Source organism: Crinia signifera, chromosome 8 (assembly GCF_055691185.1).
Source record: "Crinia signifera chromosome 8, ASM5569118v1, whole genome shotgun sequence".
NCBI lineage: Eukaryota > Metazoa > Chordata > Amphibia > Anura > Myobatrachidae > Crinia > Crinia signifera.
In genome coordinates, this window is record NC_139224.1 from 164423129 (window position 1) to 164437123 (window position 13995).

At 49.3% G+C, this 13995-nt stretch overlaps 1 protein-coding gene across 1 annotated transcript; it reads right to left on the reverse strand.

The window, feature by feature from the left end:
• Positions 1–5112: 5112 nt before the first annotated feature.
• On the reverse strand, positions 5113–13417 carry C8H1orf87 (chromosome 8 C1orf87 homolog). Its single transcript, XM_083158249.1, has 4 exons — positions 13360–13417; positions 8591–8652; positions 6966–7161; positions 5113–5273 (listed from the first exon to the last, which is right to left on the reverse strand). The coding sequence occupies exons 1-4, from the start codon at positions 13415–13417 to the stop codon at positions 5113–5115; spliced, it is 477 nt and encodes a 158-aa protein (XP_083014375.1).
• Positions 13418–13995: the final 578 nt, after the last annotated feature.

Sequence of the window (13995 nt, forward strand, 5' to 3'; positions counted from 1 at the left end):
TGATGAGAGGGCGGAAGTGGCTTCAGCGGCCATCTTGGTTGAGGGAAGTCTATGGTTACAGGCTGCTAAAGTTATTTGTCTTTCCTTGTAAACTCACCTCTTCAGGCAAGCCTATCATATTTATATACCGCACACATAACCCTCGGAGGCAATTATGTATTATATAGCTTCCCTTCTGAACATGTAACTTGGTGGGACTGCTATGGGGCTTACTGGTGCCTGTCCTTGTGTTTCCCTCATACTGTATATCCCTATAGATTGTAAGCTTGCAGCAGGGCCCTCTTACCTCCAAGTCTGTCTGTTGTTACACAGTTTGTTTTATCACTGTCAAAGGAATATGTACTATATAAGAAACTGTACATAAATAAATAATGGTGTGCTTTGGGTGAATAAAGCTGTGATCGATTGTACCCAACACATGTGGGGACTCAGTGATTAGTACCGCTTTCACACTGACAAATATTTCCCGGGTTATTGCACATGAACGCGCATCAACCCGGGAAATGAGTCAGTGTGAAAGGGTCCTGGTATATTATCCTGGGTCCAGCGTTCCGGGATTTCAACCCAGGTCTTGACCAGGTTTGGACCCGGAACGCTCGCAGGGCTAGGCACAGTGTGAACAGGTATCCTGGGTCGACGCGACCCGGGTCCCGTTCACTGCACTGTAAAGGCGCCGCTGGGATGATGTAATCTCCCAGCCCCGGCCCTGCCTCCAGATGACGTCACCCACCCGGCGTTATGCCGGGTCGGGCGGCCAGTGTGAAAGCACTTGCAAGCCGGCTCGCACCCGGCATGTGACCCGGCGTGCAATTGCTTTTGATTGTGAAAGGGGTATTAGTAAGCGCTGGGGTAAAGGGGGTGACTGGATACTCATCCTCTCCCCCTTATTATATTTAGATCCTTAGGACAAATAAACTGGAGAATCAAGAGACTAAAGCAGAGATGCAATCTGTATATTTACTAACATGTGTAGAACCAACCGGGCTCAATAAGGACATTAAGATTAAATATTTTTTATAATAGATTATTTTATTTTTTAATAATGTTTTGTCGTGGTAAAAATATTATAGACAAAGATGTCAGTTAGGAGCTCCTTTGTAAAAGACACATATGGTTTGACCCTATCCCAGTGGTTCCCAACCCTGGTCCGCAAGCACCCCCCAACAGTTCACGTTTATTAGGCCACCTGTCAGGTGCACAGGTGCTCTCATTATTCACTGACACATTTGAAAAGATTCACAGGTGAAGCTAAATATTTCACTTGCGTTTCTGTGTGGAGAACTGGAAAATGTGAACTGTTGGGGATTCCTAAGGACCAGGGTTGGGGACCACTGCCCTAGCCAATGACAACTTCTGGTAACGCATTGCCTGCTGCTTTGGACAGAGAGGACCCTGTCTTAAGCACACCCAGAACTTATGTAAGTGATTTACTGGATCTTTACTCTCCTGATTCTGGTAGGAGTCCATCTTCACTGTTGTACATACATTACTGACATTACTCACTATGCGTTAAAATTTGATAACCTGTAAACTGTTTCGGGGCGCCACAATGTTTTTAGGTTAGGAGGGGGCCGAAATTCCATTTCGGCACCTCTAAACTGCTGAATTGCACCGTCTCCGGGGAAGCTACTGTACATGATGACAGAGGTAGATCATACATGATATCTAGATTTATCTAGAGATCTCTATCTGTCTGGGGGAAGATGGCAGCATGGGGGGAGTAGGAGAAAGGTCAAAGGGGCAGCTGAGGCGGAAGAGTGGAGAACTTAAGGCCCCCATACACTAGCCGATTTTGTTCAGATTTCAGCCAGATCAGTCGGATCTGGCAGAAATCGGACCAAAATCGGCTAGTTTTGATGTCCCCTCAGATCCGATGCGCGGTCCCGTGCGCATCGGATCCGCGTCGGGTGGTCGGACCTGCTGCACGTCCGACCACCCGACTTGGGACCTAGTGGGGCGACGCGGCGGTAGAGGGAGCAGGGGGGGCTGGGGGCGCTGCAGGGGACACAGGCGGCATAGAGCCGGGCAGGGGGAGCCGACGGGAGCTGTCAGTACGGAATTAAAAAAAAAAGCCCATACAATGAATGGGCGGCCTGTGATTGGCTGAGCGCTCTCTCAGCCAGTCAGCAATTGGCTGAGAGAGCGCTCAGCCAATCACAGGCTGCCCATTCATACATAGCAGCAGCGGGGACGGGCAGCGCAGTGGCGGCTATTATATTTTTAAAATACTTGTCAAATGACCGGCCGCTCTCTGATTGGCTGAGAGCTCTCCGGCCAATCAGAGAGCGGCCGGTCATTTGACAAATATTTTAAAAATCTAATAGCCGCCACTACGCGTCCCGTCCCCGCTGCTGCTATGTGTAAGTACACTGCCCGGCCAGGTCAGCAGCGCTCACCGCACCCGCCGCCCGCCCCCACCACCGATGGCCGCCGCTTCCCGCCCCCACCACCGCCGCCGCCCGCCCCCACTACTCCTCACCGCCCTGCAGCTCCCCGGGGTTTTTTTTTACATGGGATAAATCGCATGCGATTTATCCCATGTAAAAAATGGCACATCAAGTGCCAAATTGTATGTGAGCCTCCCGGGGAGCTGCCGGGCGGCTCGCAGGTAAATTGGGTCCGACTTGTCCCTAGGACAAGTCGGCCTAATGTATGGGGGCCTTTACCATATATACTCGAGTATAAAGGTGCCCACACACTAGAACGATTTTTTGGCCGATTGTCCGATTTTCGATAAATCGCCCGATATATCGTACGATATTTACCGATAATCGGTCGAAAATCGGTCCGATGCGCGCTCCCGTGGATCTTCAGCTGAATCTTCTGATCTTACGTGCTGCACAAAAGATCAGAAGATTTAACAAAAGATCCATAGGAACGCACACGGGATCTTAAGAAAAATCTTTGGTAAAGATGTGCGCTCGCCTGAAATCTTTGGTCCAGGGCAGACCAAAGATTTGAAGGCAAATTTATGCGCACATCTTAAGATTGCAGATCTTTCTAGTGTGTGGGCACCTTAAGCCTACTTTTTCAGACCATTTTGTATGCTGAAAAAGCCCCCCCCCCTCGGCTTATATTCGAGTGAGGGTCCCACTTGGGTCAATACGTTTTTCCAGTTTTTTGTTGTAAAATTAGGTGCCTCGGCTTATGTTCGGGTCGACTTATACTCGAGTATATACTGTATGTACTTGTGTATTTGCAGGGTGCACAATTAACATACTTACGGCACCGTAGGAAAAACGCATCGCATGCAATTTTGCTGTGCAGCACGATGCGATTTTCCTCAGTAAATTTTTCGTGCACCCCTGCCCGCGGATCGCATTTTTCATTGTATAAGCACCCATGCGATGAGATGTGATGGTACTTCATTTTAACAGCACCCATGCACACCCCCACTATCCACATCACCCTGAGCGCACACGTTACGGGTCCTCCCGACCTTTTCATACCCCCACTATGGCGTGGAGTTGATTTAATAAAGTGTGGCGAGGGCAGCGAGCCACCGAGCCCAAAGCGTGGCAAGCGGACTTTACCATTCTCTATCGTGTGGATGTTAAAGTATGAAAAAGCCAAAAATGGGAAAAAAATGGGAAAAACTCAATTTGGCCTTCTCGACTTTATGCTTGTGTTGATCTTTTGTCAATATTGACCTGCTGACCTTTTGGTGTGAATCTAGACCACTGTTGACCTATCGTACCAGATTTCTCACAGTTCCAGCGGCTGTAGGTGTCTCCATGCCGGTCAGACCGCTCTTGTCCTGGTATCCTGGTTTGGAAAGGTTTAAGGCATCCCAAAAGGTCATGTTTCATAAAAAGTGGCTAAACGCGCTTCTCTGAGGAACCTCCCTCAGTTTTTTCTGAAGAAACACGTTAAGTCACTTTTTTTTTATTGCTACTACCTACACCACTGTTTTCCCTTATTTTTATGCACAGTGCTTGTGCCATCTTTGCATTCGATGCTCAAACCCTCCCAACACAGCTGCTTAGATTTAACCAGGCAAAGCCAATAGTGATCTCACCTGTTGTGTATTGGGTGAAGGTGACCAAGAGCTAGTATACATTGGGCCTGATTCATATCTGAACTGCAAATTAGCATATCAGGCGATTGTCGATAGACTGCGCATGCCAACAGAACAATGTACGCATGCACGAGACCGTCCTGTGATTACATCCTACTCCTTTTTTAATTGCTGGCCGTTCGCAAGTTGACTGACAGGTAACCAACGTTTGTCGGTGGTAACTGGACATTTTTTTTTTGAGGGGAGGGTGTGTGTGATGTCAACTCTGCCCCAACATCCTGTTTCAACCGCAGCTGCCGGGTAAGTCCTGGGCTACACACAGACTGCGCACACAGGAAAATCAGGTGTGAATCAGGCCCATTATACATGGTTCATTCCCTAGGTATATCGCGCCCTGGTAATCACACTGCATTTTCTTTTGTTCAACACAAGTTTAGTTATTTATTTCTCTTTCCTGGTAGCGGATGTTGTTGTCCCTCTTGTGGGTACCGCATCAATCTGCCAGGCGCCCCGCATCGACTAATGAGCGGTATGCTATCACACCTCACCTTGAAAGTGAGATATTATCCAATTTGATGAGCAAATGTATTTTCCCTCATCAGCATTACTAATGCCGTTTATTGCGATTCTCTTCTAAATACCAGTAACAAAAACAGCATCGTCCTCAGCGAACACCAAACTTCTGTGGTGACTGACAACTGCTGTAAACAGAATGCGGAGACGATCATTCCCCGCCAGTCAGCGTCTCGCGCTCTCACATCACAGCCAGGGCTGGCAACAAAAATCTTGGGGCCCGGAACACTGATATCTCGGGGAGCCCCCAACACTGAACGCGGATTCTTATTACATTGCATATTGAATGTATCTTTTTATTATTAGAAGTAAATAGATCATTAATATTTACAATGCAATATAATACGGGAGGGCAGTGATGAGAGGGCACAGCATTGTGTGTTGTGTGGTAGTACAGGTAGCCAGACGAGTGATTAGGCAGCCATGCTTTCAGACCCTCAGTCCCTCAAAGTCTTGGGGCCCCTCAACTGGTCGGGCCCGGTACGAGTGTCCCCTTTGACCCCCCCTGTCGCCTGCCCTGATCACAGCTCCTTCAGGAAAAGGAGCGTGGGGCGCAGGAGAACGCCGTCTCCCGAGCCGAACTTTTCCAGAGCTTCGGTGATTTTCTCTGCGCTCAAAGTCAAGTTATAGAAGGCGTTGAACTTGTGAATGACGTCTTTTGCTCTCGAGGTTTCTACTCGACCTGAAAACAATGAGGAGTAGACTTAATTGAAGTGGTTTTGCTGACAGCAACCAATCGTATTGAAGCTATCATTTCGCTATTGTATTCTAGAAAATGATAAACAGAACCTGATTGGTTGTCATGGGAAACATCTCCAGTTCACTGTTTTAGAAGCTTTAGTAAATTTATCGCTAACAGAATGTAGGTTTAGCAGCAATGATCAGGAAATGGCATATACTGTATGATCAAGAAACATTGTAAAAGTACATAAAGATATCATTTATTGCGGAAAGGGGGGGGTAACAATCTGTTGTAATGAAAGGCCAATGCTGCTCCTCACCTCTATGGGTTGTGTTTGCCAGCGGCCTCTGGATGGAGCCATATGGAGCAAGTTAATTGTGCGGGTGTTCACATCTATTGTGGAAATCTTTAGTGATAAATGGGTAGTGGTACACTTATACAGTGTCTATGTCGACCTCTGTTAACACAGACACCAAAAAACATGAAGAACTCATGTCAACCTTTTTTTTATGTCGACTTTTTGACCATGTCTGTCCAACATAGTCCATCTAACACTTAAGTGTACATGGTCCTAACTATTGCCTGGCCAGCTGTTCCAGCATCAGGAGACAGAGAAATCCCTCTAAATAGGGCAGTTACTTCCTGGAGCAGCTGAGGCATCGTCCATTATGTGATCCTCGGAAAACCTGGATTCTGGACTATACCCAGGTTGTAAGCCTGAAACTATGGCTTCTCCAAGGATCCGAGCCACCTTTTAGGTGCTCAGACTGTGGCACCTAAGTCTCTGCCACACTTTCAATACAGTTAACTTTCCCCAGTGGAGCATGCGATCTATATTATCTACCACATGTACATACACACATTCACAATAGGGTTAATTTTTGTTGGGAGCCAATAAACCTACCAGTATAATTTGGGATTGGGAAAGGAAACAGAATACCCATATTCCCACAACACCATAATTGCAGGTGGACTTTCTAAACCACTTGCCTGGAATTGTTCCATCAGATTGATACCCTTGGGCGGTTGGGTGGTTGCTGGAAGATAATCTTCCAGCAGCCGCCAATCACAGAGGGACCTCCCAGCTCCTGTGCTTTCTAATTCGCTCCCCCAGTGCCTGAACTGGAGCCATTGTTTATCAGGCAGTCTGGCATTAACCCCCGCCACGTTGCTGCAAATCTATGCAGGACAATGTAAAAGAAGCAGCCTTGACTGTGTACACCTGACAGGTAGGCACAAAAAATGTAAAATTACGATGGTCACAATCCAATCATTGCCAGTTTAAATATCGGTCATCTATGGTCAAATTGATATTTCTAAAAAAAATAATAATAAAATAATGTAATATAAAAATAAAAAATATTTATTCTTCCTGGCTTTGCGCAATTCCTGGATAATGGGTCTCCGGAGGACAAATCCAGCATCTGTGTTACCGCGTGTCTTTCCGTATACTCGTGCGCATTTTTTTCTGTGTTTACAATTATAAATTCAACATTAACTTTAAATTTGATTTTTTTTTTCCTCCTTTGTAAGTTTGGCCACAGGTTTGCCCACAGTAGCCACTAGGATAAAGTCATCACTTTACGTCCAGGGACATTATTAATTTCATCGGAAGGCTGCGTTGAGAAATTAAACTTTAAAGTGACGTACAGTAGTTTTGGTGATAGTGTCAGTCTACTGTGAATTAATTACCCGTGTCTTTTATCTGGCAGAGCTGGAGAACATCTTCCATCCTCCTGAACCGATCGATCCAAGCCTCCTGGTCTTCACAACTCCTGCGTTCAAATGAATGCAAAGCAGGTTCCGTCGCGGGCCGGGAGTCCCACTGTGAGCTGCAGCTTGTTCCGGCCAAATATGGACCTTCTGAAGTCTGCTTTTCTGAAACATCCTGTGAATAACATTAGGTATTGTAATACATGCCAAGTCTACGTCCACTACTGTTGTCTGGGCAGTGACTGGTAAAGTTACAATACATATAATAAAAAAAAATTTAAAAAAATTATAAGGTATTGGCGTCATTCTCAAACATCACCGCTAGGTGCAAATTTGGACCCGTATTTTTGGCCAAAATGGTGCACCTGCATTTTCTCTTTTCTGAGTGGAACTACAAGTCTCAGCATTTATAAACAACCAGCCAATCAGCTCCCAACTGTCATTTTTTTTCAAACCCAGTCTGTAACATGACAGTTGGGAGCTGATTGGTGGGTTGTTTATCACTCTCCGCTTTATCACGTTTTTGAAGCCTTTGAAGGCGGGAACTGGGCGGTAACATGGGAATCACATGTAACCGCTCTGACTTGTGGGAGTGCCATGAGTTGTATATCTACAGATCTGTGCAATTCTTAGTTGTGTGCCCGGGGAAGGGTGCCCCGTCTCTGACGCGTATCTCCCACCCAGCAAAGGGTTGGTTCACGTGTTGTTACTAATGTAATGTGAAGGTGCGGACTGACCTACCAGCCATAGGGCCTGATTCATAATTCTATGGTATTGACATAACTGCCAGCTCAGAATGAGTCCAAAGGCGCAGGGAAATGTTCATAGGGGCCAGATAGTCTGCACCGGAAGACGTAGACATTGTCCTTGCCTTGTAAAACCGGTCCCTACAGCCTCCAAATGGGTGGAGCGTCTCAATCATGCTGCAGCTTGGGGGTAACGCAGGTTTTATTCACCAACTATTCTAGCTGTATGTAAACCAACTGCTTTGAATGAGGCCTGTAGACTCCACCTAAGTTCTGCCACCTCCTGGTCACATTCTCATGAGCATGACTAGTGAGCAGGGCCAGATTAAGGGGGGGGGGGGGTCTCAGAGGGTCACTACCCCTGTGCCCCCCTCTATATAGGGCCTCCTGTGGTTGGAATGTAGCACATTACTGGGAGTTGACTAAGTCCCATGAGACTTTGCACAAGAGGTCAGAGGCTGAGAGGTTTGTGCTGAGCTCTGCTTGGTGGAGCTCCTCATATGCTTCTCAGGCCCATGGAGGACAGCAGCAGCGGCCTTGTCATGGGAGGATTTTTAATCAGAGGCAGCTCTGAGCCTGTCAGGACTACTACAGAGAAATGTACAGAGGGACAAACACCGGCTTTTCATGTGTTATAGATAAATATTACCCCCCCCCCCCATGCAGTTACACCTTGACCAAGTTGATACTGCCTTTACTCTGTGTTTTGACAGTGTAATATTCTCCCGTGCAGTTTGCAGCCAGTAATGACAAGTGACCCAGGCCCCCCAAAGGCCATATCCGGCCCTGCTAGTGGGCAAATCATTTCCATTTAACTGTTTTTCACAGCAGAACTAGACTTATCTGGAGCAGGCTTACCGTGTGCCCAGGCTGGGGTGTACTGTCTGCCTCCTCGCTGGGGGAGGGGGGATCCTCTTTTGCTTTATGGAGAAAAATACATATTATTTTTCTATATATGAACAGCAGGAGAATGACTTTCATGAGTCACATATTTCTTTGATGGTGTTGTCTGAGCAGGGCACACCATATACCAAATTAAAAGACTAAAGGTGCCCATACACTAGTACGATTTGGGCCGATTTCATCCGACCCTGGCTGATCGGGCCGAGAAATCGTCCCAATTCGGATGTGTTTGACATCCCTCTCAGGTCCGATGCACGGTTCCGTCTGCATCGGACCTGAGCTGGTCTTCTTCCAGTCCGACCTCGACTCATCCCCCTTCCCGGCACCGGGGAGCTAGGGATGGCCATCGACCATCGATGATTCAAAATCATTGATGGTTTATGGCCGATGTTGAATACTTTTGCCATCGATGGGGGAGAACCCGATAGTTTACCTCCATCGATGGCATAGCAAGACAATGTTTTGCTTTTTTTTTTTCTTTCAAAGCGCCGGGGCACGGAGCATAGCTCCACCATCTGACACCCACGAAGCCCCACCCCTGTGTTTTGATTGGCCCACAGGTCAATCAGTGAAACATAATGGAAGGACCGCATGCCAGAAGTAGCTGGTGTCTGTTTTTTTTATACCCCTTTTACATTGCACCTCAGACCTGGGTAATTGCTGGGTCAGTGCCGGGTTGACCTAGGTCAAGGTGCAGTGTGGAAGCACCAAAGCTTACAACCAGAGTCGACCAACCCAACAATTTCACCCAGGTTATAAGAAGGGTTAAACCTGGGTCACCCTCTGTATAAGGGCAACCCGAGTTTAATGTGAAAGCATTGGACCCGTGTTGGCATCGAGATCTGAAAGGAGTATATGTGGCAGGGAAATGTTGGTAATAACATCCCAGCTTACGGCACAGAGATGAAGGGCAGGTGATGCAATGTGCTGTGATGTACTCAGCATCAAACAAGCAGATTATTTGTGTCGGCATGTAACAGTGATGTACATGCATGGGATGTTATTTACCAATCTCTTTTAAATATCAGTTGTCAGCAGCTTCCCGAGGAGATGTTCGTGTGATTTATGCAGAACAGGACAGATTGCAATATACATTTTTAATGACAGGAATCACAAATAGTCGGCAGCAATAAAGACTGCTCACAGATCACTTGACAGATGCATTGCCAACCAACAGATGGCTTCAGGTTCAATCCCGGATTAAGGAACGGAACATATTTCAGTTCTTATACAAGTGGCACAGTTCACATATGAGGAAGTCAGAATACAGGCATTCATTTAGCTATGGGAAACAGTGAGCTCTCGATCCAACAGCTAGCAATCTCTGCTTCCCAAGCAGCTCTCAGCCAGTGGGGGTGGGGTGGGGGGGGGGTCAGAGCCATTTAACCCTCAGGGGACTAATTCAAACAAGTCAGATATATTTACATTTATCAGTACTGTGTACACGCGAGTGTTACTAACCCTTGTCCACAAACAATCACTTTTCTTTAACAATGAGAATGACTGCAGTATGTACACAGAATGGGGCACATTGAGAGCTTGGCACATTTTGTGCCCCCACATGAAAAACCGGTGTGGGTAACGCTAAATCCAGCTCCTTATCCACCGCTGCCAGTCTTACTCTTCTTCCTCCTCTGCCAACCCATCTGTCTATCCCCCTCTGCCAACCCTTCTCCCACCCTGCTCACTATCCCCCTCTGCTAACCCGTCTTCCACCCTGCTCGCTATCCCCCTCTGCTAACCCATCTTCCACCCTGCTCGCTATCCCCCTCTGCCAACCCATCTCCCACCCTGCTCACTATCCCCCTCTGCTAACCCATCTCCCACCCTACTCACTATCCCCCTCTGCTAACCCATCTCCCACCCTACTCACTATCCCCCTCTGCTAACCCATCTCCCACCCTGCTCACTATCCCCCTCTGCTAACCCATCTCCCACCCTACTCACTATCCCCCTCTGCTAACCCATCTCCCACCCTACTCACTATCCTCCTCTGCTAACCCATCTCCCACCCTGCTCGCTATCCCCCTCTGCCAACCCATCTCCCACCCTGCACACTATCCCTCTCTGCCAACCCATCTCCCACCTTGCTCGCTATCCCCCTCTGCCAACCCATCTCCCACCCTGCTCGCTATCTCCCTCTGCCAACCCATCTCCCACCCTGCTCGCTATCTCCCTCTGCCAACCCATCTCCCACCCTGCTCGCTATCCCCCTCTGCCAACCCATCTCCCACCCTGCTCGCTATCCCCCTCTGCCAACCCATGTCCCACCCTGCTCACTATCCCCCTCTGCTAACCCATCTCCCACCCTGCTCGCTATCCCCCTCTGCCAACCCATCTCCCACCCAGCTCACTATCCCCCTCTGCTAACCCATCTCCCACCCAGCTCACTATCCCCCTCTGCTAATCCATCTCCCACCCTGCTCACTATCCCCCTCTGCCAACCCATCTCCCACCCTGCTCGCTATCCTCCTCTGCCAATCCATCTCCCACCCTGCTCGCTATCCCCCTCTGCCAATCCATCTCCCACCCTGCTCGCTATCTCCCTCTGCCAACCCATCTCCCACCCTGCTCGCTATCCCCCTCTGCTAACCCATCTCCCACCCTGCTCGCTATCCCCCTCTGCCAACCCATGTCCCACCCTGCTCACTATCCCCCTCTGCTAACCCATCTCCCACCCTGCTCGCTATCCCCCTCTGCCAACCCATCTCCCACCCAGCTCACTATCCCCCTCTGCTAACCCATCTCCCACCCAGCTCACTATCCCCCTCTGCTAATCCATCTCCCACCCTGCTCACTATCCCCCTCTGCCAACCCATCTCCCACCCTGCTCGCTATCCTCCTCTGCCAATCCATCTCCCACCCTGCTCGCTATCCCCCTCTGCCAATCCATCTCCCACCCTGCTCGCTATCCTCCTCTGCTAACCCTTCTCCCACCCTGCTCGCTGTCCCCCTCTGCCAACCCATCTCCCACCCTGCTCGCTATCCCCCTCTGCCAACCCATGTCCCACCCTGCTCACTATCCCCCTCTGCTAACCCATCTCCCACCCTGCTCGCTATCCCCCTCTGCCAACCCATCTCCCACCCAGCTCACTATCCCCCTCTGCTAACCCATCTCCCACCCAGCTCACTATCCCCCTCTGCTAATCCATCTCCCACCCTGCTCACTATCCCCCTCTGCCAACCCATCTCCCACCCTGCTCGCTATCCTCCTCTGCCAATCCATCTCCCACCCTGCTCGCTATCCCCCTCTGCCAATCCATCTCCCACCCTGCTCGCTATCCTCCTCTGCTAACCCTTCTCCCACCCTGCTCGCTGTCCCCCTCTGCCAACCCATCTCCCACCCTGCTCGCTATCCTCCTCTGCCAACCCATTTCCCACCCTGCTCGCTATCCCCCTTTTCCAACCCATCTTCCACCCTGCTCACTATCCCCCTCTGCCAACCCATCTCCCACCCTGCTCGCTATCCTCCTCTGCCAACCCATCTCCCACCCTGCTCACTATCCCCCTCTGCCAACCCATCTCCCACCCTGCTCACTATCCCCCTCTGCTAACCCATCTCCCACCCTGCTCGCTATCCCCCTCTGCTAACCCTTCTCCCACCCTGCTCGCTATCCCCCTCTGCCAACCCATCTCCCACCCTGCTCACTATCCCCCTCTGCCAACCCATCTCCCACCCTGCTCGCTATCCCCCACTGCCAACCCATCTCCCACCCTGCTCACTATCCCCCTCTGCTAACCCATCTCCCACCCTGCTCGCTATCCCCCTCTGCCAACCCATCTTCCACCCTGCTTGCTATTGCCCTCTGCCAACCCAGCTTTATTTGCCCCTCTGCCAACCCTGCTCACTATTTCTATCTGCCTACCCTGTTCACTATCCACATCTGCCCACCCTGCTCTCTACCCACCTCTGCCAACCCTTGTCACTATCCATCTTTGCCAACCCAGGTCTCTATACGCCTCTGCCAATCCTGCTCACTGTTCCCCTCTGCCAGCCCAGAAGTCACTCAGCGGCTGCACAGTGTTTCTATGGGTGAGCCCACTGTTTTTGTGGGCACGCTCATGAAACATGGGGGGGTCCACCCTGGCACCCCTCCCCCGCCTGTCAATTAGGCTTGCGAGCACCTTGCCGGGGATGAAGTTGTCTGAAAGAGCTCGCAGCCGGTCCCTGCACATGCGAAGCGACCAGACCATCAGCCAGTGTCCGAATCTCTGGCCAAACCATGGGGGTTATTCTAGTTCATTCTTTCTGACAAATCCCTTCTTAGATGGACAAAACCATGTGCACTGCAGGTGGGGCAGATGTTACTTGTGCAGAGAGAATTAGATTTGGGTGGGGTTTTACTTCAAAGAAAGATCTATATTGGAGTGTAAAAATAAAGCAGTCAGTATTTACCCTGCACAGAAACAAAATATCTCACCCAAATCTAATTCTCTCTGCACATTTTACATCTGCCCCCCTGCAGTGCACATGGTTTTGTCCATCTAAGAAGGATTTTGTCAGAAAGAGCGAAGTAGAATAAGGCCCCATGATTGGTGGGTACTTTATCTCTCTCCAAGCTTAGACAAATCTCCGCCATATCCCCCCCCCCCCTCCACCAGCCCTGCTCTCTATCTCCATCTGACACCCCCCCCCCCCCCCCCTGCTCAGTAAGTGTAAGGGACAATCCATGACTAGTGATTTGCACTGGCCGTTTGTCATAGACACCACAGTGGTTGCTTACCTCTCTCTGTCTGGTGGGACATCTGACAATCAGCTCCGTGCAGCAATTCTACAATCATTGTCCATCTGTAAAAACAGATTTTCCTGGTTTTGAGGAGGTTCCTCATCTACTGATCACCCCTCCCCCGGCCAGGGCTTCCCGCTAGGTAACAGCATGGCAGTTCTATTTCACTTGGGATGTTGCTTTGGGCAACCAAACAGATGTTGCTATGGACAACCAATCAGATACTTCTAGAAGGTGCAAAATGAAAAAAGAAGTCGATTCTGTCCCCCTTTGTATCTGGAACAAACCATGTCGCCTTGTAAGGGGAGCAAATACGTGTATATTGTTGATGTGCAAATCTAACTCTCTCTGTCCATGTGACATCTGCCCCACCTGCAGCGCAGCAAACACATGTCTGTGTTTTTTTTCTTTGCTAATGATGCTGAATCAGACCCTAAACTACTTATAACCTCAATTACACTTACCCAAACATTGTGAAACGCTTGTACAATCCAATCTGAATTACCCCCGCAGTCTTTGAAATGACAGAAGGCAGCTTCTGTTTCTCTCTCACCTAGGCTTGGTACATCTACCCCTATATAGCTGATGATAACGCCCACTTGCCGTATTTTGCCCCGCTCAGTGAAGGCGTCC